This window comes from Bipolaris victoriae (genome assembly GCF_000527765.1).
Source record: "Bipolaris victoriae FI3 unplaced genomic scaffold scaffold_34, whole genome shotgun sequence".
Classification (NCBI taxonomy): Eukaryota; Fungi; Ascomycota; class Dothideomycetes; order Pleosporales; family Pleosporaceae; genus Bipolaris; species Bipolaris victoriae.
This window is the reverse complement of record NW_014575358.1, coordinates 172,708-192,659: the sequence shown is the minus strand read 5'-3', so window position 1 is coordinate 192,659 and position 19,952 is coordinate 172,708. Positions and strand designations below refer to the sequence as shown.

The 19,952-nt window shown below is 51.7% G+C and overlaps 6 protein-coding genes across 6 annotated transcripts; 3 read left to right on the top strand and 3 right to left on the bottom strand.

Annotated features, from left to right (window-relative positions):
- Positions 1–177: 177 nt before the first annotated feature.
- Positions 178–1,894, top strand: COCVIDRAFT_37033 (hypothetical protein; the record flags this gene model as incomplete). Its single annotated transcript, XM_014702058.1, has 2 exons — positions 178–515; positions 571–1,894. 2 exons carry the CDS (start codon positions 178–180, stop codon positions 1,892–1,894), a joined length of 1,662 nt encoding a protein of 553 aa, XP_014557544.1.
- A 2,877-nt stretch (positions 1,895–4,771) lies between these two features.
- On the bottom strand, positions 4,772–7,347 carry COCVIDRAFT_15268 (hypothetical protein; the record flags this gene model as incomplete). Its single annotated transcript, XM_014701975.1, has 4 exons — positions 4,772–5,421; positions 5,472–6,041; positions 6,090–6,554; positions 6,624–7,347. 4 exons carry the CDS (start codon positions 7,345–7,347, stop codon positions 4,772–4,774), a joined length of 2,409 nt encoding a protein of 802 aa, XP_014557461.1.
- Positions 7,348–8,351: 1,004 nt separating this feature from the next.
- On the bottom strand, positions 8,352–10,101 carry COCVIDRAFT_25890 (hypothetical protein; the record flags this gene model as incomplete). The annotated part of the gene is made up of 4 exons (XM_014701991.1): positions 8,352–8,612; positions 8,667–9,695; positions 9,744–9,818; positions 9,877–10,101. The coding sequence occupies 4 exons, from the start codon at positions 10,099–10,101 to the stop codon at positions 8,352–8,354; spliced, it is 1,590 nt and encodes a 529-aa protein (XP_014557477.1).
- Positions 10,102–10,608: 507 nt separating this feature from the next.
- Positions 10,609–11,409, bottom strand: COCVIDRAFT_25889 (hypothetical protein; the record flags this gene model as incomplete). Its single annotated transcript, XM_014701990.1, has 1 exon — positions 10,609–11,409. The coding sequence occupies one exon, from the start codon at positions 11,407–11,409 to the stop codon at positions 10,609–10,611; it is 801 nt and encodes a 266-aa protein (XP_014557476.1).
- Positions 11,410–12,796: 1,387 nt separating this feature from the next.
- On the top strand, positions 12,797–14,433 carry COCVIDRAFT_25888 (hypothetical protein; the record flags this gene model as incomplete). The annotated part of the gene is made up of 2 exons (XM_014701989.1): positions 12,797–13,095; positions 13,224–14,433. 2 exons carry the CDS (start codon positions 12,797–12,799, stop codon positions 14,431–14,433), a joined length of 1,509 nt encoding a protein of 502 aa, XP_014557475.1.
- A 4,154-nt stretch (positions 14,434–18,587) lies between these two features.
- On the top strand, positions 18,588–18,944 carry COCVIDRAFT_97024 (hypothetical protein; the record flags this gene model as incomplete). The annotated part of the gene is made up of 1 exon (XM_014702057.1): positions 18,588–18,944. The coding sequence occupies one exon, from the start codon at positions 18,588–18,590 to the stop codon at positions 18,942–18,944; it is 357 nt and encodes a 118-aa protein (XP_014557543.1).
- Between the last annotated feature and the right edge of the window lie 1,008 nt (positions 18,945–19,952).

Here is a 19,952-nt window from a genome sequence, read left to right as displayed (position 1 = left end):
GGATGGAGCTAGCGTCTTTATCGATAATGATGGTCCCCACAATGTACCCCAAAGAAGATTCTGTAGAAGAAAAAGCGGCACAACAAGAACACGGCGACTCCCCATTCAATACTTGTTAAAAATGGAGGCAAGTTACAATTTGCCGGGTTTCATCGCCATCCCTGACCATGGCAGGATATGATCATCCTGCGTCGACAATTGACTGAGAAATTGGTCGCACTGCAGCACGCTACACCTGAGCAGCCTTACAGCATTGCGCATCGGCTGAACCTAGCCAGAGCCTATAAGGATCTTGGCTATCCAGATCTTGCTGTAGGAGATGCCTATAAAGCACTGATATTAGTGGATGAGCTGGTTGAAGAAGGCGAATACCATGATGAAGCCCTAGAGGCTGCACGCACAGATCTTGTTCCAGAAAAGATGGCCGACTTATCCATGAGTGCCGAAAAAGAAGCCGTTCCTTCAGAGTATGAAGACATCACGAATTATGCGCAAACACAGTGGTCAAGAACAGCGTATGTAAGCTATTCTGGATTGATTGAAAAATTTAAGAGAAGCTGATTTGTCGAGGCATGATATCCTTATCGAAAGCCTATTAGACTGTGGATGCTTGCGCAGTGCGTTCGACTACATTGCTCGCGCGATGAAAGCATTCCCTGATGATACTGCCTTCAAAACCCACGATGACTCTTTGTCAAAAAGCCTGAAATCCTACTGTGAGCAGAACGGAGAAAATTTTGAGGATATCGAGGTCGATGGTTATCCCGACAAAGGACTTGTTCGTCGAGAAAAATATCCCTGGAATGACCACGAGCCAGATCGGTTCTCGGCAGAATGTTTGGACTTTCTCAACGAAGAACTAACAGAAATAGCACCAAAACTGGAAGTGAGGATCTCTGAGTTACCTCTTCTCGCCACTACCTCATCTGTAGACGGGAAATGTCCAGAATCACAGTTTACCAAGCAACTAGGGTTATTTGCCAAGGAGGATATAGCCCCTGGAGAAACCATACTAGAAGAGAAGTCGCTTCTCACTGGCATATCGAGACTACACGAGTCATATTGCGATGCTTGCAGCATACCTCTCTCGCAATCCGCGGACACAGCCAGCGAAAACATAACGTGTGAAGAATGCAACGAGGTCTTCTTCTGCAGCGAAGAATGCCATGACCTCGCCCAAGATCACTACCACCCTTCGATATGTGGAGTAAGCGTCGACCAAAGCAAGGTGTCTGCTCGTGAAGCAGCCGATCATCTCTATAGCCTTCTGCTTGTTCGTGCACTGGCATTGGCAGAGACCCAGGAGCTTCACCCCCTAGAGCTAAAAGAGGTCCGCTACATTTGGGGTGACTATCATGGAAAGGATCTCGATACTGTGTGGCAAACCGATTCAGCAGGTCATCTGACTGATCCTTTTGGAAATGTGCCGCAAACATTGTCCTTTTCCTTCAAGAGCAATGTACTCATGCCAATCCATGTTCTAGAGCAGATGGATGTGAACATCTTTACCCAAAGCGATCGCTATGACACCTGGGTTTTCAACACGCTGTATGCCAAATTCCGAGGAACAGCATCAGCACAACAGGGAATGGATGGGAGACCTGAGATTAGCGCTGTTCACCCCATGTGGTGTCTTGCAAATCACAGCTGCGATCCAAATGTGGCGTGGGAGTGGCGTGGGTCTATGCGGTTCTGGACACGTAAGGAGCTTGTGGACTGGAAGGGTAGAGACCCAACCAAGGGACCCGGGCTGAAGAAAGACGAGGAAGTTTTTGGTCACTACTGCGATGTGCGGCTTCCAGTCAAGGAAAGGCGAGAGTGGGCTGTCGGAGCGCTGGGAGGCGATTGCATGTGCACCAGATGCATCTGGGAAGATGCGGCCGAACGCAAGTAGGACAACTCGCGACAGATGGCTGATCAACAATCATAGTATTGGAAAAGTCGCTAATGTGGGGCTATCGTTCTGCGGGTATCAAGTTCGTCCATGACTTCTATGAATAGTGCGCTTGAACTGTATCGGCTGAATTAGACATGTCAGACACACCAAGCGGCAGCAAACGAAGTTGATGCAGGATATGTAGAGGGGGATCAAGATGTGGCATTCAAGATGTGGCATTCAAGATGGTTTAGATGAGACCAAACCAATCTTAGCAAGCGTACTGCGCCTCCATGAACCCTAAATGGCATTGTGCATGTGGTAGTAGCATACGCCAGACCACAATCTGATCCCGATCAAGCGTGCCGCTAGATCTCCACATTCGACGTAGATTAGGGCCCCTGCATCATGTTCAGTTTGTGCAAAGCGAGACATTCTTTCGCTTACCATTATAGGATCTTGGTGCACTCAACATCCACACGCCTTTGGTGTACTTTTTTGGCTAGTGGTGAGCGCCATTACCTTTGCATTGCATATACCTGGCATCCGCTTCGTGCCGTTGCCTCAATGTGCATTCTGCCGACTGCCGCTTGAACTGCATTTTCCTCCACATCGTCATCTCCCACCGATCCCAAAGCGCCATCGCTTCAAGCGCCATCATCGGCTGACGTTTCGCAACGCGCGCCCGTGCCCGTATATGTAGTGACCAACTCCTTCATAGCCTACATCCCGGCCCCGGGTACTGTACACATCTGATCGGTGGGCTTCCCGACGCTAGATATTGTTTTTTCCGACCTCATTTACACCCGAAAACTCTTCGCATGCCTCTCTATGCAACATGCGTCAGAACTTGTCATGACATTCAGGCTGACTTCGCAGCTCCTCCAAACCCGACCTCGATGTTCACGTTGGATTCATCTTTTGTTGATTTCTACCATGCGTGTTTGCACCAGAGTTTGTCGTATCTGGTATTGTTAACGGAGTATTACTGATATTTTTTGACTACCCCGGTTCCTGAACCCTGAGTGCGCTCGTCTGTTGATTGTGAAAACGGAGACGTTAGTCGGTAAGAGCTGGTGGTAACGGATGACACCGGTGGTCAGCATTTCCAAAAATGGCAATAGGCGCTCTGGCCGTGCTACCACATTTTGACGTATAAGAGAAGGAGAAAAGCCACATCATTTGATCGACAGGGCTTTGTGATGTATGTAAGACATGTCAAGTGCGGATATGGAAAGGCCGATCGATCCACAAAGGATATGCACTGCACGAATCGTGCATGGCGTGGCGGATCCAGACTACGCAACCACTTCCCAAAATGTGGGAAAGGGCGTTCGATTACGATTCTGAGCTTTGAGGCACCTCCTCGAAGCTTGTATCTGGTACAAAGGTCAATAATCTAATGTTCATATATTCTCAAATGCTAGCACTATTAGTCTGGACGACGCCCGGCGACAGCACATGCGAAGCAGTTGGCTTCCAAAGGAAGAAAACGTAACATCGTATATAAAATGAGTATTTTAACAGCCTGTCTGGCCGAGATACAAACGTTCGTTACGTGACTAGACATTAATTACTGTCTAAAAACGGAGATTCCTGAATCCTTACTAGCACGCCAATCAGCGTAGAGAGAGATTCTTAGAGCTAATCAGATTGTGTTTCTTCATGCACAAAGCCCCTCTAGGACTGATTGTAATATGCAGCTAGAGCTGCAACTACATTGACAAAGGTTTTTGGATGAAGGATCTTAGCCCTTGCTAACATGTCACGTATGAAAGCCCCGACAAAATGCACGGCGGATATACGCGCCCCCACATACATACAGCAATAAGACGAGTACCGCATCCCCCTTACCAAACAGAGAAACCAGGTGACCTCAAGCTACACCACCGAATTTAGATATACGACAGCAAACCAATCCTCCAATAATTATTCAAATCTGTCCGCTTCACTCTTGTGCCTCGATCCTTACCGACCAACTCAAGTAATATCCACGATTGGAGGCCGTGCTGTTTCCCAAACGCCTCAGACTCAGACCCAAGCCTCGCAAGCAAAACTGCGTCATCTACACTCGTATCTTATGCAACTACCCAGCATACCAGATCCCCCTCCACCACACCCCGGCAAGCAATCAGAAAGCATTTCACACACACCCCCAGTACCAACTAAAACACCCTAGAATATCACACTGTAACACGGCCGTGCCAGCCCCAACGCACATGTATGTAACCATCCCACTCTTTCCTTCTACTCAGTACCACCCCACTCTTAGCCAGATAGCAAAGTGAAAATGCCTCAGCGGCACAGAAAGCAAACCCGAAGCAACGATACTGCAGCTGTGAGTGTACGGCTATGCAGATACTCGCAGATCCGCGGAGAAAGGCAGGGCAGGATGGCAATGAGTGCATGGATACGTGTACAGGGTTTGGGGGGATGGAGCTATGTGCAGCGTGAAAAGATGTAGTCTTGCTACTTTTTTTTTGATGAAAACCCAGAGAATATGTAGGGAGATGATAATGAAGAGTCGTTCTGTCCTCGTCTTTGACAAAATACATGCAGATTAAATGAAAAAAGAAATTAGTAAACGACTTGATGATTACGGTCACCGAGTTAATCGTATAATAGCAAAACCACGCCCTCGACCAGTCAACATTTTACATGACCTCCCCACCTCCCCCAATTCATTCATTGAATCTATGCAACTACTCTATACCACGCCAGACACGCTCGAAAAAAAACATACAAGACAAGGTATAGAGCATATCTTCATTGCCTTCAAAAGAGAACCTCCAGTAACCCCAGCCCCCCCCCCCCCCTTAACCAACTTACACAAAAACAAAAACAAAACTGGAGTTATCCCATCAATCGTCTTACATATTCACATAACAACCCACCTCACTCCATGGCACTAACCCACCGCCACCACGACGCAGGCATCAACCCCGTCTCCATGCCACACGCCCTCGAAACAGCCACAATGACAGCGCCTAGGACACTAACACCCCCAAGGACCTTGACAAGCGCATAACTCCTTCTCTTAAGTTCGTCGCTGAGATTGCACAAGCCAAGGGGATCGCGAGAATCAAGTCCAACCATAGCTCTAGCATAGCGATTCCCAATACCGCGCGTATTCTTCTCATCACCGTGTCTAACCATTGCCCATTCGGCTCTGGGCGCCGCGCCAGGAGATGTTGCAACCAGTGAACCTTTGGCAGCTTCTTGGTTGACGCATTCAAGCATCCATCTAGCGCGTTCTTTGCTTTGGAGTTCGTCGAAGCGGTCGCGTTCGTTGCGGCGGCTGCGCTGGAGATCTGTGGCCCATCTTGCGATTCGGATTTCACTGAAACGTTGGTCGCCTTGCGGAGAGTGGCCGTATCGCGCTAGGGAGAAGTTGGCTGGGGGCTCGAGGGCTTCCGAGTTGGCGAGGGATGTGGATGAGGCGAGGATTGGGGATTGGAGGTTTGAAGGGTAGAAGGGCGATCCTGAACCGGGTACTAGGACACCTGATGGTGAGGTGGCGGAGAAGACGGAAGATGCTAGAGATGCTGGTGCAAAGGTTAGCTTCATCACGGAATGTGGTATTGCTATTGCTTACGATTAGAAGTAGCTCCGTTGAGTCCTATCGATGCTGTTGTTGGACTGCGTGGTTGAGGAGTGCTTCGCACCATGGTCGACTCGCCAGGAAGCTTTACCCTACGCCGCCATGCCACGAATTTCTTTGCTGCAGAATGCCTAAGCCAAGTAATAGACTCGGGATCGAATACTTGGTTCACTAGCGCTGTCAACTCTGAAGGTAAAAGAGGCTGTACATAGTCTGGCGACATAAGCAGCGATGCATCCATATTATCATGGTCCAGGCCAAGAGTAGAGGATACTGCATATGGATAGGTGGGTGTCGTAAAGGGATACTGGTTTCCTTCGCTTGAAGCACCAGATACTGGAGGCTTTGGTAGAGAGAGGCCCTGCACATTGAGTAACGCATCGTCGATGGTTTCTCCAAAGAAAAAGGGTCTAAAGGCGGTCGTTTGTAACTGGGCGAGGATGGAGGTCTTCAATGCTACAACCTCGTGCGCAGAAAGGGTATCCGATTTCGCTATAACGGGAATGACGTTGGTGAGGTACGACAAACGCTGCATATACTCAATGTCCTTGCTGATGTCTTTGCCTGTCAAATGTCAGAATAAATTATAGATGAAGCAACCACTTAGCTTACCGGGCGATAGTAGGTAAATTACGATGTCCACAAGGACGCCACCATTGCCACTGACAAGTCCGAGCGCATCGCTGTCTTCCAGTGATACGACAGAAGAAGTCTGGTAAAAGAGAGATTCCACGTAGTTGACGACGGTACCTATATCGTCTGCTTCTGTTGGTCCTGGTAAGTATCCGGGGGTATCAACAAAACAAATGTTCCTCTCCAAAACATTATCGCTACTACCCTTTCTCTTCTTCGGTGCACGAGAGTCGTCCAAATCAGTCCACCAATGCGGGTAGGGCTTTGTGCTTGCATGAATCTCTGTCACTCGTGTAGTACCCGCATATGCTGATTTCCTTGCACGGGATTTGGACCTGGATGCACGTGGCTGCGAGGTTGATTGGGGGGTTGGTAAAGGATCTACGTGTACAATGTCTTCGCATGCCTGCACGATGGATCGAACGAGAGACGACTTGCCGACTCCTGTGTCATACCGTCAGTATCCGATGCGCTGCACAACAACGCGTACTGTAGATGCCGAGTATTACGCACCTGTTTCACCAGCAACCATCACCTTTAGCTTACTCATAGCCTTGCCTTTTGTCGTAAAAGGTCGTCTCGTTGGCATTTGCATTACGGGCATGACAAGCTGTGGAAAAGATAGGCCATCCTGCTGTATCTCGACATGGTCCTCCTCGCCTGCGCTGGACATGGCAGGTTGACTAACAGCTTCATCCATGGTGGAATCCTCGTCGGACAGTTTGAGCGATGTTATCGAAGCAGATGTCGGTGTGCTAGGCATGGCAGAAGTAGGGTATGGGGAGGACACGTCTGCGCCAGGCAGCTTCAAGGGTGTATAGGAACCGTGGTTGGAATGATTCCTCTTCAATTTCCAAGTCTTGTTTGCCCTGGCGTCGTCGGGCAACGTTGCTGAATCAATCGACGAGCCGTGCGACACTGGCCTTGAGCTCTTTGCGCCATGGCCCTTTGTTCTCTCTGTCTTGAGCGAGTCGGTGCGCTTTGGCGCATCTTCGGGACCAAATGCAGCTTCGAGTGTATCTGCGAGACTTTGCACTCCGTACGTGCCGTGGTCCTCGTGTCTTCCCGAAGAGGTTGCAACATGAAGCGGAGCTGCGGTCTGCTCCAGGTCCTCGAATCGCTTGAAGACGAAGGAAGTGGGTACATGAGATACAGGGGCAACCGGGTCGATGCTCGACTTGCGAGAGCGCGGCTTAACAGCAGGAGTGAGGGCGTCGCCGCCCGGTATCGGTCGCATATCGGCAAGATGTTTGGGGCATATGGCACCAAATGCAGCTGTCGAGGTGTTTGGCCGCGGGAGGTTTGGTACTAAGCCTCGTTCAAGTACCGAAGTGGTGATGGCAATGGGATGGATGCACGCGACGGCCCCCGCCTTCGCCCCGCGGCGAGCTACTGCACTGCTAGTCTCGCGTGGAACGCGTCAATGCGCCTTAGCAGTCGTGCAGACGGCAGACGGCAGACAGCAAAGGGGGCGAGTTAATGTTTGACAAGTCCAGGGAAGAGGACAGAAGGTTGGAGGTACAATCAATGCTACCCCCATAGTCGTGGAGCTATTGGGCTGCTGCCGATCCAAAGTAGCCTGTCTCATCCTCGAATCAGCGATCAGCGCACCTACATGAGGGCTGCATGATACATTATCAGCTGACGTTATCGCGACGCCGCCGAGATCCCATGATACCATTGTAGCTTCAAGAAGATGCCTTGATATACATGTAATATGGCACATGTTGTATTCGTACTAGAGCGTCTTTACGATTGCTTTTCCCATCCCCATCTCATCATGGCCCTGTACATGTCATGCTGTACACGCCTGTCTGATTTTGCACCCGAATCCATTACACCAGATGCCACGACAGTCCCTAGCCCGTACCTCTAACCGTCACGTCGCCCACCCTATACATTAGGCAACCAGAAATGCGCGCAAACAAGAAAAGGGAAATAAAGGGCGGGACGAACACTTATGAGTACACAAGGAAACCATGCTGAAATGAAACCGCTCGCTATGCAAGGGCTCAAACCCCCAAGGACGAACGCGTGCGCCCAGACTTTTCCTCGAAATGAAATGACTTTTATACAAAGCGCTGAAAAAAAGGGTCGAGTACAGTACATAGCTGAAGCCGTCAGTCGTTAGGCCATCGAGTCGAACGAGCTCAACAGGGAACGAACAAAGAATGTGGGAGATAGAGAGAGAGAGAGAGGGAAAGAGAGGGAAAGAGAGAATGAGCCGACCAGAGTCGATCTTTAGGACTCCTGAGCTGCACCGCCGCGACCGCGCATAGAACCACCTCGGCCACGAGGTTGGAAGTTTCCACGAGGCGCCTGGCCGCCCATACCGCCACGGCCACGAGAAGCACCACCACGAGCAAATCCCCCACGGTTGAATTGCCCAGGGTTCTGACGGCGTTCCTCGACCTTCATCTCGATGCCATTGACCGTGTGAGGGTTAGCAGCGACAGCGGCCTGGAACCCGGCGGGTGTCTTGAAGTCAACAAAGGCGCAGTTCTAAACCCATGTTAGTTCTGTAGCTTTTCCATATGCACATGCAGTTTCACTCACCTTGCCACGGCTGATGTCAAGATACTCAATCTCGCCAAATTTGGTGAGAGCGGCTCTCAGAGCACCCTCCTCGACTTGGCTGTAGACGTTCTTGATGTAAGCACGCTTCTGGTCGGGGTCAGCGGCAGGACCGGCGTTCTGTGCGCGAGACTGCTCCTTCTTGTGTCCAGTAGCTGTTTGCCAGCCGGCAGCCTCACCCTGGCTTGTGGCAGGGGATTGCTCACGAGCGGGTGCAGCAGGCTGGCTGGGCGTAGCGGCTGCAGATTGAGCAGGGGCAGGAGTGGCGGCGGCGGCAGCAGCAGCAGCAGCCTTGGGCTGCGAAGCGGCTTGCTGGGAGGCGGGGGCGTTCACAACAGGAGTAGCAACCTTGTGTGCAGAGGCGGCGAGGCTAGCCCAAGTGCGGGGGGCAGCAGGCTTTGGTGGACCAGAAGGCATCGCGACGGTACTGGCCTTCTGTGCGGGTTGGACTGGTGCGGCAGGCTTCTGGGGCTCAATGATCTCCTCGGCAGGGGCTTGTGGTGCCTCGGTAGCCTTCTCCTCAACAGCGGCGGGTGCCTCTTCCGCAGCGGGTTGTTCAACCTCCTCTGGTACTTGTTGGACCGGAGCTGCAGGTGCAACTTCCTCCACAGCAGGCTCCTCCTTTACAACCTCCTGTAGTTTGTCATCCACCTTGTTCAAGGCCTCCTCGCTGGTTGCAACCTCGTCGCTCTTGAGTTCAGCATTCTCGGGGACGGCGGCGGTAGGAGCTGGTTCGGTGACACCGTTAGCGGGTGCAGCTTGCTCTTGCTGCTCTTCCTCCTCTTCGGGATCCTCTGCGAGGTAACGGAAGATGTCGTTGAGAACAAAGTAACCATTGGTCTGCTCGGCAAGGACAAAGGTTTGGACAAAGCGCTTGTGAGGCTGGCCCTGGTTGGAGATTTCACCAATTACTTGGATCACGATGTTGGCATCAGAGCCCTGTGAGTCGACATTGGTAACGCGGACCTTCGTGTCCTTGAAGTCTAGCTCCTTGATGCGCTCGTTGATCGCCTGTGCTCACGTTAGTTTGATATGAATACTGGACGAGTGTTTACATACCTTCTGGCCCAAGCAAACATTGACCTTCTCTTCCTCAATGCCCGAAACGTACTGCGAGCGCTTGTTGTAGAAAAGCTAGAGTTTGGGTCAGCGACATGTCTTGATGAGGGGTTGATTGGCATGTGCGACTTACGTAAAGTCGGTCGGGGCTCTTGCTCAAGGTGGTGTAGTACTGCTCGACAAAGTACCACCCAACCTCGTCCTTTGGGATCTCAGAGGCGGTTGCTTGTTGTGCGGGCTGGCTGGCGGTTGGTTGCTGCGAGGGTGTGAAGTTGGAGGCGCCAGTGGAGTAGCTGTTCTCGTATCCCTGTGGCGCATAGTTGCCATTGACAGGGCCAGATGATTCGGTGGATGCCATTTTTGGGTATGGAGGGGGAGGAGTAGAGGGCGTGTGGACCGAGGGCTACGACGGCTTGTTAAATGGTTTGCGCGAAGAGGAGCGGGGATTCGGAAGGCAAAATGGAAAGCTCGCGAACGTTGTCTGTGCGTCCGCCGCCCAATCAAGCGAACCCGTCCAACACGTCGTCTACACTACCCACACACATCACCGCTACGTCTCTACCCTCGATATGGAACAAGGTCAAGGATTAAGTGGGGAAAGAAGATGTTGGGACTGGAATCAGGGGCCTCTTGAAGAGGCTTGTAAAGAGCAATGCTTTCCTGTCTGATCTGTCTGGTATACATACAAAGTAGTCCAGGGCGATGACTACGTGTTGAAGAAGGAGAAAACAAGATAAGAGATGCATGGTAAAACGAGACCCTCGTATGCATGCCCGCTCTGATGCCCGATGGCAACCTACTCACTCTCACCCCCCCCCCCCCCCCATCTCGGTTCTTGTGTTGTTGTCAGTCTACAACTCAAGCATCATCTTCTTCCTTGACGTCCAGACTCTCCCTTGTACTCTTCAGCCTCTTCCTGGGCCTTCTGAGCCCTCTCAGCGTCGCGTGCCTCGGACTCCGCGATCTGCACTTCGAGTTCGGCGGCACGCTGGTCCAAATGCACCCTGAGAGCATTGTCCAGCTTGGCCTTCTGCTCCTCTCGCTCTCGCTTCTCTGCTGCTAGAATTCCCGCATACTTCTCTTCCAACCGCTGACGCTCTTCTACCAACTTCTGCTTCATAACGGCAACCTCTGCGTCAGCCCGCTCAGCCAATATCTGATTCCAGCCCTCCTCGGATTTCTCCCAGGCATCGCGCAACGCGGGAATTGCCTTTGACAAAAGTATAGTAACAACGACCACCGCAAGGAATGTAAACCAAACGATGACGACGCAGTGGAAGGTGAACAGCCCGTCGTCATCTACCTGCCCGTATTGATTCAACTTCACGATTTTGAATCCGAGGGGTTTCAGAAGTTCGTTCAACCTCTTGATATCGTTCAACCCCTTGATATCGGTCAAGTGGGGTATAAGGGCGCTGACATCTCCTCCTTTAATATCGATGCAGGTCAAGTGTTCCTTCATGCTGTATGCGTGTGAAAGAACGGGATTGACCACGCGGCTGAGAAGGGTATTGGTAGGGTCGGTTTGGTTCGAGGACTCGTGCCTGTTTAAACGGCGGGCCCCTTCGGTCAGGGTGGTGTTGATGCTGCGAAGCACGTCGGTCATGGCGGTCATGGCCTGAGCCATGTCTGAATCATAGGCCATGACGGAGTGATAGGCACCCATGGTGGTGAATGTCTGGGTTACGGAGTACATTAGTGAGGGCAGTACTTGAAGGAGAAGCGCTGGGATTATGGTACCTTGATGAACTTTAGCAGGATCTTGTTGGGTGAGTGGTGTTTGTTGGTAGAGTTGAGTTGTGGTGGGATGGAGGAGGATGGGCTGTAACAGGTTGAGGGGGTTGTTTGTATAGCCGTGTATGGAAGGGAAGCTTGTGCGCCTGGACGTAGGCAAAAGCGGTAGGTTCGTCTCAAATGGCAGTAACAGTGGGGGTGATTGCAGAAAGAGCTGTTGAACAGGCCATGTCATGGGTGCCAGCATCACATCATTGAGAATATCCATATTGTTCTGGTCATTACAAAGAATCGGACTTTGAGACACAGAGTTGCATCGTTGTCAGCGTTGAACATACTCGGGTTAGGTGATAACATGGACATGGGTTGGGCTGACGACGTGGAGCAACTGGCTATGATGATGGCTCCGTATCAATACCTAATGCCAACCAAGTACTTTGGAATAGATATGTACATGCATTTCTCATTCATCCCAAATGTTTTATCCTCTTCGCTCCATGCACAGTAGTATATGCTGCAAACTCGTCCCATCTCCCTAACGACGGAGGGAAACACCATGCTGCGGGACAGCTTTGTCCAAAACTCTGTCCGTACATTGTGAAATCAACCCTGCACGCATAATACGATTTGTTTTGCGCCCCTCGTCTCCCGTAGTCTTACAAAAGGTAGGAGTAGGCTGACTGTCGGGTGAGGCTGAAGAAGTCGCACTAGTAGTGGGCCCCATCGTCTTTGGCTGGAATGTGGACTGCAGTGCTAGTGCTAGATCGGACAACAGATCATCCACCCTTGCTCTCTTTTGCTACCATTGCTGCATCTGGGAGTGCAACGTCGCCGGCTAATCAAATAACGTCTGTGCTGGTTACACGAGCCTAGATCAAGCAAAAGATGAGAAGGGATCCCGCTCGTCCTACATACGTCAGCTTTGGTAGCGAGTGGAGCCTGTTCCGCGCTTCCGCCCACCACATGGAAGCTACGTGCCGATCGCCCATGAGCCGAAAGCAAGACAGATGCATTCTCATGGTACACATGGCATGTGTGCCATCCTTTTGTGAGAAAACAAGCCACCATGCCCTTATCTGAAGGTGGGCTCTCCGAGGCAATCAAACAAGCAATTCTGTCTGCCCCGCACAAAAGCGACTCTTGGTCCGGAGCGATTGGTCGACTCTTGAATTTGGCAGGATCGGACGGATGGTGGAGAAAGGCGCAGCCCAGCTTACATATACTATACGTATATATGCAAAAGCATCACGCCTCCATCTTTCACCTTCTTTCCATTCAACCACTGCCTTGCCCTCTTCTCATATCACTAAATATTCATCATGGAAACACATAAGGCGACAGTAGCGTCTCTTGCGGCGCAGGTTGCCAAGTTCAGCGCATCCAAGACACCCTTTCGCATATATCATGGTTCCACACTGTCAACACGAACATCGTCTCGTGCACGCAATCAAATCATCGACGTCAGCTCGCTGGACCATGTGCTGCAATTCGACGAGCTGGAGAAGACGGTACTCGTAGAGCCGAATGTTCCGATGGATAAGCTGGTGGAAGCTACCATGGCAAAGGGATTCCTACCAAAGGTTGTCATGGAGCTGCCGAACATTACTGTTGGTGGTGGGTAAGTGGAACGTTTGTTTTTGCACTCGAGCGGTCAGGTCCAAGTTGCTCAAGATCCTTGCCCATGACACCCTTCTTATATGCAACATGATATATCTTCGAGCCACGAACACTGATGGACGTGACTAGGTTTGCTGGCACCAGTGGGGAAAGCAGTTCCTACAAATATGGGCTCTTTGACCGCACCATCTCGGGAATAGAGATTATCCTCGGCAACGGTGAGGTTGTGTGGGCATCCACGGAGGACCACCGGGATCTGTTCTTCACAGCCGCCGGGAGCTGTGGAAGCCTGGGCGTCATCACACTACTCAAAATGGAGCTCATTCAGGCCAGTAACTACGTAGAGCTGGAGTACATACCCGTCAGCAGTACAGAAGAAGCGGTGAAGCAACTTCGACTTCATCAGGATGATTATACCGTCGATTACATGGATGGTATCATGTACTCTTTGAAGAGCGGGGTGATTATGATTGGGCGCTTGACGGATGCGCCAATGGATAGGAAGATCCAGAGCTTCGACCAACCAGCAGACCCTTGGCTCTACATGCACGCCGAAGATATTGTAAAGCGGACCCAGGGAAATAAGACGACGTACCGGGAGCTCATACCTACACAGTCGTACTTGTTCAGATACGACCGAGGCGTCTTCTGGTCTGGACTACGAGCATTCAAGTACTTTGTCACACCGTTCAACCGTGTTACTCGCTATCTGTTGGATCCTTTTATGTACTCGCGAACAATGGTACATGCGCTGCACCGGTCAGGTCTTGCATCTCGGACAATCATCCAAGACTACGGGGTGCCGTATGATACAGCAGATGAGTTCATTCGATGGATTGATGAGAAGACTGGCATCTGGCCCCTTTGGCTGTGTCCTGTCAAATCGGCGCCGCTGGGCGAACGTAGCTTCTCGCAGGGCAACAACGTCAAGGACGACATTCTGCTGGACGTGGGCATCTGGGACATGGGGCCGAATGACGCCCAGGCCTTCATCAAGCTGAACCGCGACTTTGAAGCCAAGGTGACGGCGCTTGGGGGCATGAAGTGTCTGTACGCACATGCATACTATACCGAGCAAGAGTTTTGGGGGATTTACGACGAGAAGAAGTACATGGAGCTGCGCAGGAAGTACCACGCTGAGAGTCTGCCGAGCGTGTACGAGAAGGTGCGTGTCGATCTGCAAGGCGTTGCTGGAGACAAGAGTGGGCGCAAGAGACAGTCGTGGAGCGAATGGGCATACTGGCAATTCTGGAGCACGTGGCCGATGGGGGGACTGTACGGAATCGCCAGCGCGACAAAGGGGTTGTTTTTCAAAAGCGATTTTTTGCTGAAAAAGTAACAAGGGGTACATGTATGTACGCACATAGGTATCAGTATGTAGAGTATGGAACCTTGGAACGGATGCATGGCCAGGCCACGTGCGGGAGGGGATGATGGAGGGGATCCGGCGTCGTCATGCATCTCGCGAGCAAATCCCCCTGACAGGGCTGGCTGTATTGAACCCTTTGATTCCAGGCCGTGGGAAGATCAGCCGCTGATGCTTGTGCGGGCGCCGTTCACGTGGTGACGTCGAGTGAGGCGGGGGGTGACTGCAAGCGCCAGCCGTTCACTCGCCAAAAACCTGTATGGGGGCGGGTTTCAAGGTTCAAGTGGTACCTAGAGGGCCCAAGGCAGCGAGTGCGTAAGCATGAGTTAGTGAAGACGCGCCCAAGAGGCCGTCGCGTCGACGTCACCCGCGAAGGGCTAGCGTAGGCGTAGACATGCATGGGCCGCATTGACGTAGCAAAAAGCCTCCACTTGCCCAACCACCCCATTTCACGCACAGTCGCACAATCCCAGGCGCCCGTTCAACCTCCTCTTACCCACACTAGATCAAAGCTGGCCCTGCCCTGCCTTTCTTGTGCCCCGCTGCTGTCCATTCCACCGCGCTCTCTCCGCCTGGGCACCCCATTTTTCATTCTATCCAGACCTTTCTTGGCCTTGCACCCGCTCACCGGTTGGACCACGTTTTTCTGGCTGGCCCTTTTTTTTGTTCGCTTTCTTTCTTGATAGATAGGTACGGAGCTCCAACACGCGCAAAATCACGCGTGATTGACTCTCCCAGCACCGTGGGAGCTAACAGCAGCTGTAGAATATAGCAATTGACCCCTAGACGTACCACCATGGCGCGTCTTAGCGGTCTACCATCTGAGCACCACCACGAGGGCCCTGGCGACGCTCCACGACGAAAGCGCGGCCGCCCATCCACCAAGTTCCAGACGCCCTCGGAAGACATGAGCTCCAGCGGCAAGCGGACTGCTTCGCCTTCTGCTGAGCTCTCGCAGACGAAGCGCACAAAGCGAATTGCGGTTGAAGATGACGAAGACCAGATTGCCCACGAAATTCAGCAATCGTTTTCGCGGTCGCAACAGGGCGACAATATCAACGTCGAGACGCAGAGCAGCCACACCACCCGCCGCCACGCACGACGACACTCTGAGCCTCCCGTCGCCGTCGACGATGATGATGACGACGAGGACGAGCTCATGGCCCCGCAAGCTTCCACGCAACCACTTCCAGGCCTGACCCCCCACCTTGATCGTGTTGGTGCTGCCCGCAAGCGCTTCGTTAACATCCGCCGGTCCCGCATGTCCATGCCTGCCCAGTTGCACATTGAGCGTGTAGATGAGGTCGACGAAAACAACTCCAACCGCGTTCAATTTGCACCCCTCACACAAGTACTTGACAGCCGTGCTAGGCGCCGGCTTCGCCGCAGCCACCTGAGTCAAGAGGTAAACAGCTTCGAAGACCACCAGAAGAAAGACAAGAAGCTCTTCCTCGAGCTCCGCCGCCAGCTGCGCGAACAAGATGAAAAAATCAAGGATCTCGAGTACCAGCTCGAAGCCCGCCGCCTCGGAGAGATTGATATTACCGATGCACACGCCGACGAGCTGCAAGTGCAGCTAGATGAGGCTCGCCAACAAATCGACGAGCTTCGAGCATCCTCGTTGTACAACGGTGACGACAATGAGGAGCCTGTCAATCTTTCCGACGATGAAGAAGCACTCGTCATGGTTGATCCCGAAGACCTTCACATGTCGCAAGACCTCGACATGGAGCCTATCCCCACTGGCAAATACGCCTCTCGTGCGCTCGAAATCTCCAGCCAGATGACCCTCGAGTCTCTGCCGACCCTTTCGCATCTCCACCGCGACAGCTTGACCGAAGGCGAGGAAGTAATGATGGACAAGATCGAAGATGAAGCCATTGAGCGCTACGAACGGGAACTGCAACAGCTCAGCAAAGCCTTGGGCGAGTCTCAGGGCGCATTGCGCTTGATCACGATTGAGCTGCAGAATTTGCGGTTCGTCGAAGCCGGTGCCTCCTCGAGCGACATCTTGGCTGAATTGCGACACGGATTCGAAGACATCCGCGCTGAGATTGAGAAGTTCTTCCCTGGTACCACATCTGGTGTCACTAACCAACAACTTCTGCAAAAGGTTCCCCAGCTCTTTGGTGGCATCTTCTACGAGCTGAAAGAAAAAATCACGCTGCTCAAGGACTCTCAAAAGACTGAGGTTCTTCTTCGACGACAGTACGAAGGTGTGCTAGACCTGCTCGGCGACTCCGAGGAGCGAGTGAAGCAGCTAGAGTCGGATGTGTTCACGCTTGACAAAGCAAACGAAGACAAGCAGCGTACCATTCTCGAACTTGAGGAGCGCAATGCTACCTTGACCAACCTGAATGACGAACAAGAGGCCCAGCTAACCAAACAAGATTCTGATATCGCTGATCTTGAGGACGAAAATGCAACCTACAAGCAGAATGTGGCAGAGCTTGAAGAAGCTCTTGAAAAGTACCGCCAGGACCTTGACGATGTCACTACCGCAGCCACTGAATTCGAAAATAACCACCACGACACCATCGCCCGCATGGAGAAGGAACATGAGGAGGCCATAGCCGCCCTAGATGATTTGCGTGCGGCAGAACAGGAGGGTCGTGAAATGGCAGAAGCCGAAGTTGAGCAAAAGAACGACTACATTCAGCAACTAGAGGAAAGCATCGAGCGTATGGAAACCGATGTCGACAATATCACCGCAGATATGAGCACGCTCAGAGAACGTCTGGCTACTCAGACTGCGGCCCGCGAAGCTGCCGAAACCGAGCGGGATGAGCAGATTGAGCAAGTCTACAAGCACGCCAACACCATCGAGAATCTCACAGACACCGTCACTGAGCTCAAGGAGCAGCTCAATGAATACCGGGATAATCTGGCCGCCGAGCGTGCTCAACGCGAGAAGACCGAAGCTGATTTGGATGAAGCCAACGAGAAGATTGAAGATCTCAACATTCGTCTTCATGACACTGGTATTCAGGCTAATGAACTTCGTTCGAAGCTGTTCCAGCTCCAACAAGAAAAGGAGGCCGCGATCAGTGAGCTTGAGGAGGATGCAGAGGAGCGCGAAAATGAGCTCAACAACCAGCTGGAGTCTGAGTCTCAGCTTCGTGAGAACGCTGAGAAGACAATTGGCCGACTGGAGCAGCAGATTCTGCAGCTTGAAGGAGACATCGCGACGCTTGAGAACAACCTTGCCGATATGACCGAATCACGTAATCAGCTCGAGCAAGACCGCGATGTCCAGGTTGCCAACCTCGCCGCTCAGCTCGCAGACCTTACTAACAAATATGCCGCATTGGAGAACTCAACCAGCTCTACGATTGCGTCTCTTCAAGCCAACATCATCGACCTCAACAACCAGGTGCAACGTCAACAAAGCGAAATTGAGGACCTTATTGAGCAAGTCGCTGAGAAGGAGCGCATGTATCTCGAAGATACTACCGCTCTCAAGGAGAAGATTGAGAATCTCGAGGAGGATCTTAGCAACCAGAAGGCTGAGAATGAGAGCTACCGAAGAGAGAACGACTCGTTGTCCAGACGTGTCGAGGCGGAGGCTAATGAGCTACTGAACATTGTCGGTGCGCACAACGACCAGATTAACTCTCTCAACGCCGTCATCAGGTCACATGAAGCGACGATCAAGAACCTTCAAGACTCGTCTGAGAAGCGCACGGCCGAGTACGAAGAGTTGCTCGAGGACCGCAACAACGAAATCACGGAGATGCGTCTCTTGGGCGATGCTCGTGTCGAGACGATTGTCCTTCTTGAAGCTCAAATCGAAGAGATGAAGGAGCGCTTCCGCCTTGCTGAAGAAGATACGCGCGCGACCATCGACGCCCTGACTGCTTCGCAGCGCCAACTCCAAGAACAAAATGAACGTCTTGCCGACGATCTCAAGCGCCGCAACCAGGAAGCTCTTCAAGCTGTACAAGAAATGAAGCTCAAGCGTGTCGAAGTCAAGACGCAGGGCGTTGACCTGCACCGCGTTGTCACGGGCAAGATTGCCAAGACAAGCGAGAAGGTCAAGATTGGCAAGAAGGGCAAGAAGAAGAGCTCTAGGCGCCAATGGGATTCAGGATTTGGCGTTGATGAAAATGTAGAAGATGACGAGCTCAATGGCGAAGAGCAACCGATTGCCGCGTAGAGTGCGCTTGGGTGCGGTCTCGATAAGGTTTCCTGAGGCCCACTTTTCTTGGGCTCCACAAGGGATGATGTCTATGTTCTTGGCCTTTGGCTCTTCGTCTTCTTCTTTACTCCAAACCTACTTGGACGTTGTCGTTGTACGTCCTTTCTCCATCTGTCTCTTTTACACCTTTCTGGGTATTTTTCTCTATCGGAACTGGGACAAGTTGTTTGTCTTGCTTTTTTTGCAGAAAATTGTATGCCTCTCTTCTTCTTGTTTTCTTACTCTTTGGAGGGAGGGGAGGCAGGAGTGTGCATTGTCTTCTTGTGTTTTATCCTTTTCGATATGAAGGGATAGATCGTACTGGGGACAAAATCCATTGCTAAATTAACGACTTTTGATGACTTGGCTTCTACTGGCTTCGTTTCTTAGGCCTGTTTCTTTTTTGACTCGGTTTAGTTTGGAGGTAATTACACAGCAAGGCAGCAACAGTGTGTATGTATGCATGTATGTACGTATGTATGTTATTTTCCTTTGTGGCATATTAGCGAGGTGGAGTTTCCTTTATGGTATTGTATGCCCGACGGGTTTCATGGCAACGATGGAAAGAGGAGGATTACAACAAGCAAGTGGTACATTGTGTTAGGTAGTTGGTTCTGTAGCTGCAATTCTCGTTGGTCTTATCAAACACAATGGCTCTAGTGTGCTTCATGTATACTCACCTCCCTTCGTAATTCGTATCTCATACCGTATGGGTCTCTGATGCACTCTATGAGAGAATCAAAGGCGCGTGCGCATCCTCAATCTACGACACAACATCGTCACGCATATATCTCGTGCGATGTCGTGCATATACACTGCTGAAGGCCATTGAAACCAACAACCCGCGCTTGGATACTTACTACCTTGCAATCGAAACCCCCCCCCCCCCCCCAGATTTTCCCTCCCAGTATCACCACCACAACTACCATACTCCTACCTTTTTTTTCGCCCTATCCCATAAGACTTCTCTCTCTCTCCAACACAAACCACACCCAACCATCTAATCATCCCTCCTTCACAACCTCGAGATATTCTTCATCCTAGTCACATCTTCCCTTCCCTTTCGCAACCCTCCTTCCCAGACAAACACCGATTATCAGGGCATCAACCCCATTAACCTACTCCTTACCATCCCTGCTTAAAACAAAGCGGCTGGGGGCGCATTGACGCTTGGCACTTGCCGAAGCGCTGGGTGTCGGAACCCACGTACCCCGTCTACCTCCCCCCTCCCCCCCCCCAAAAAAAAACAAGATAGGGGGTGGTAGGGGTGTGTAGTGGGAATAAGGACATGGATGGGGTGTATTATACGATGGGT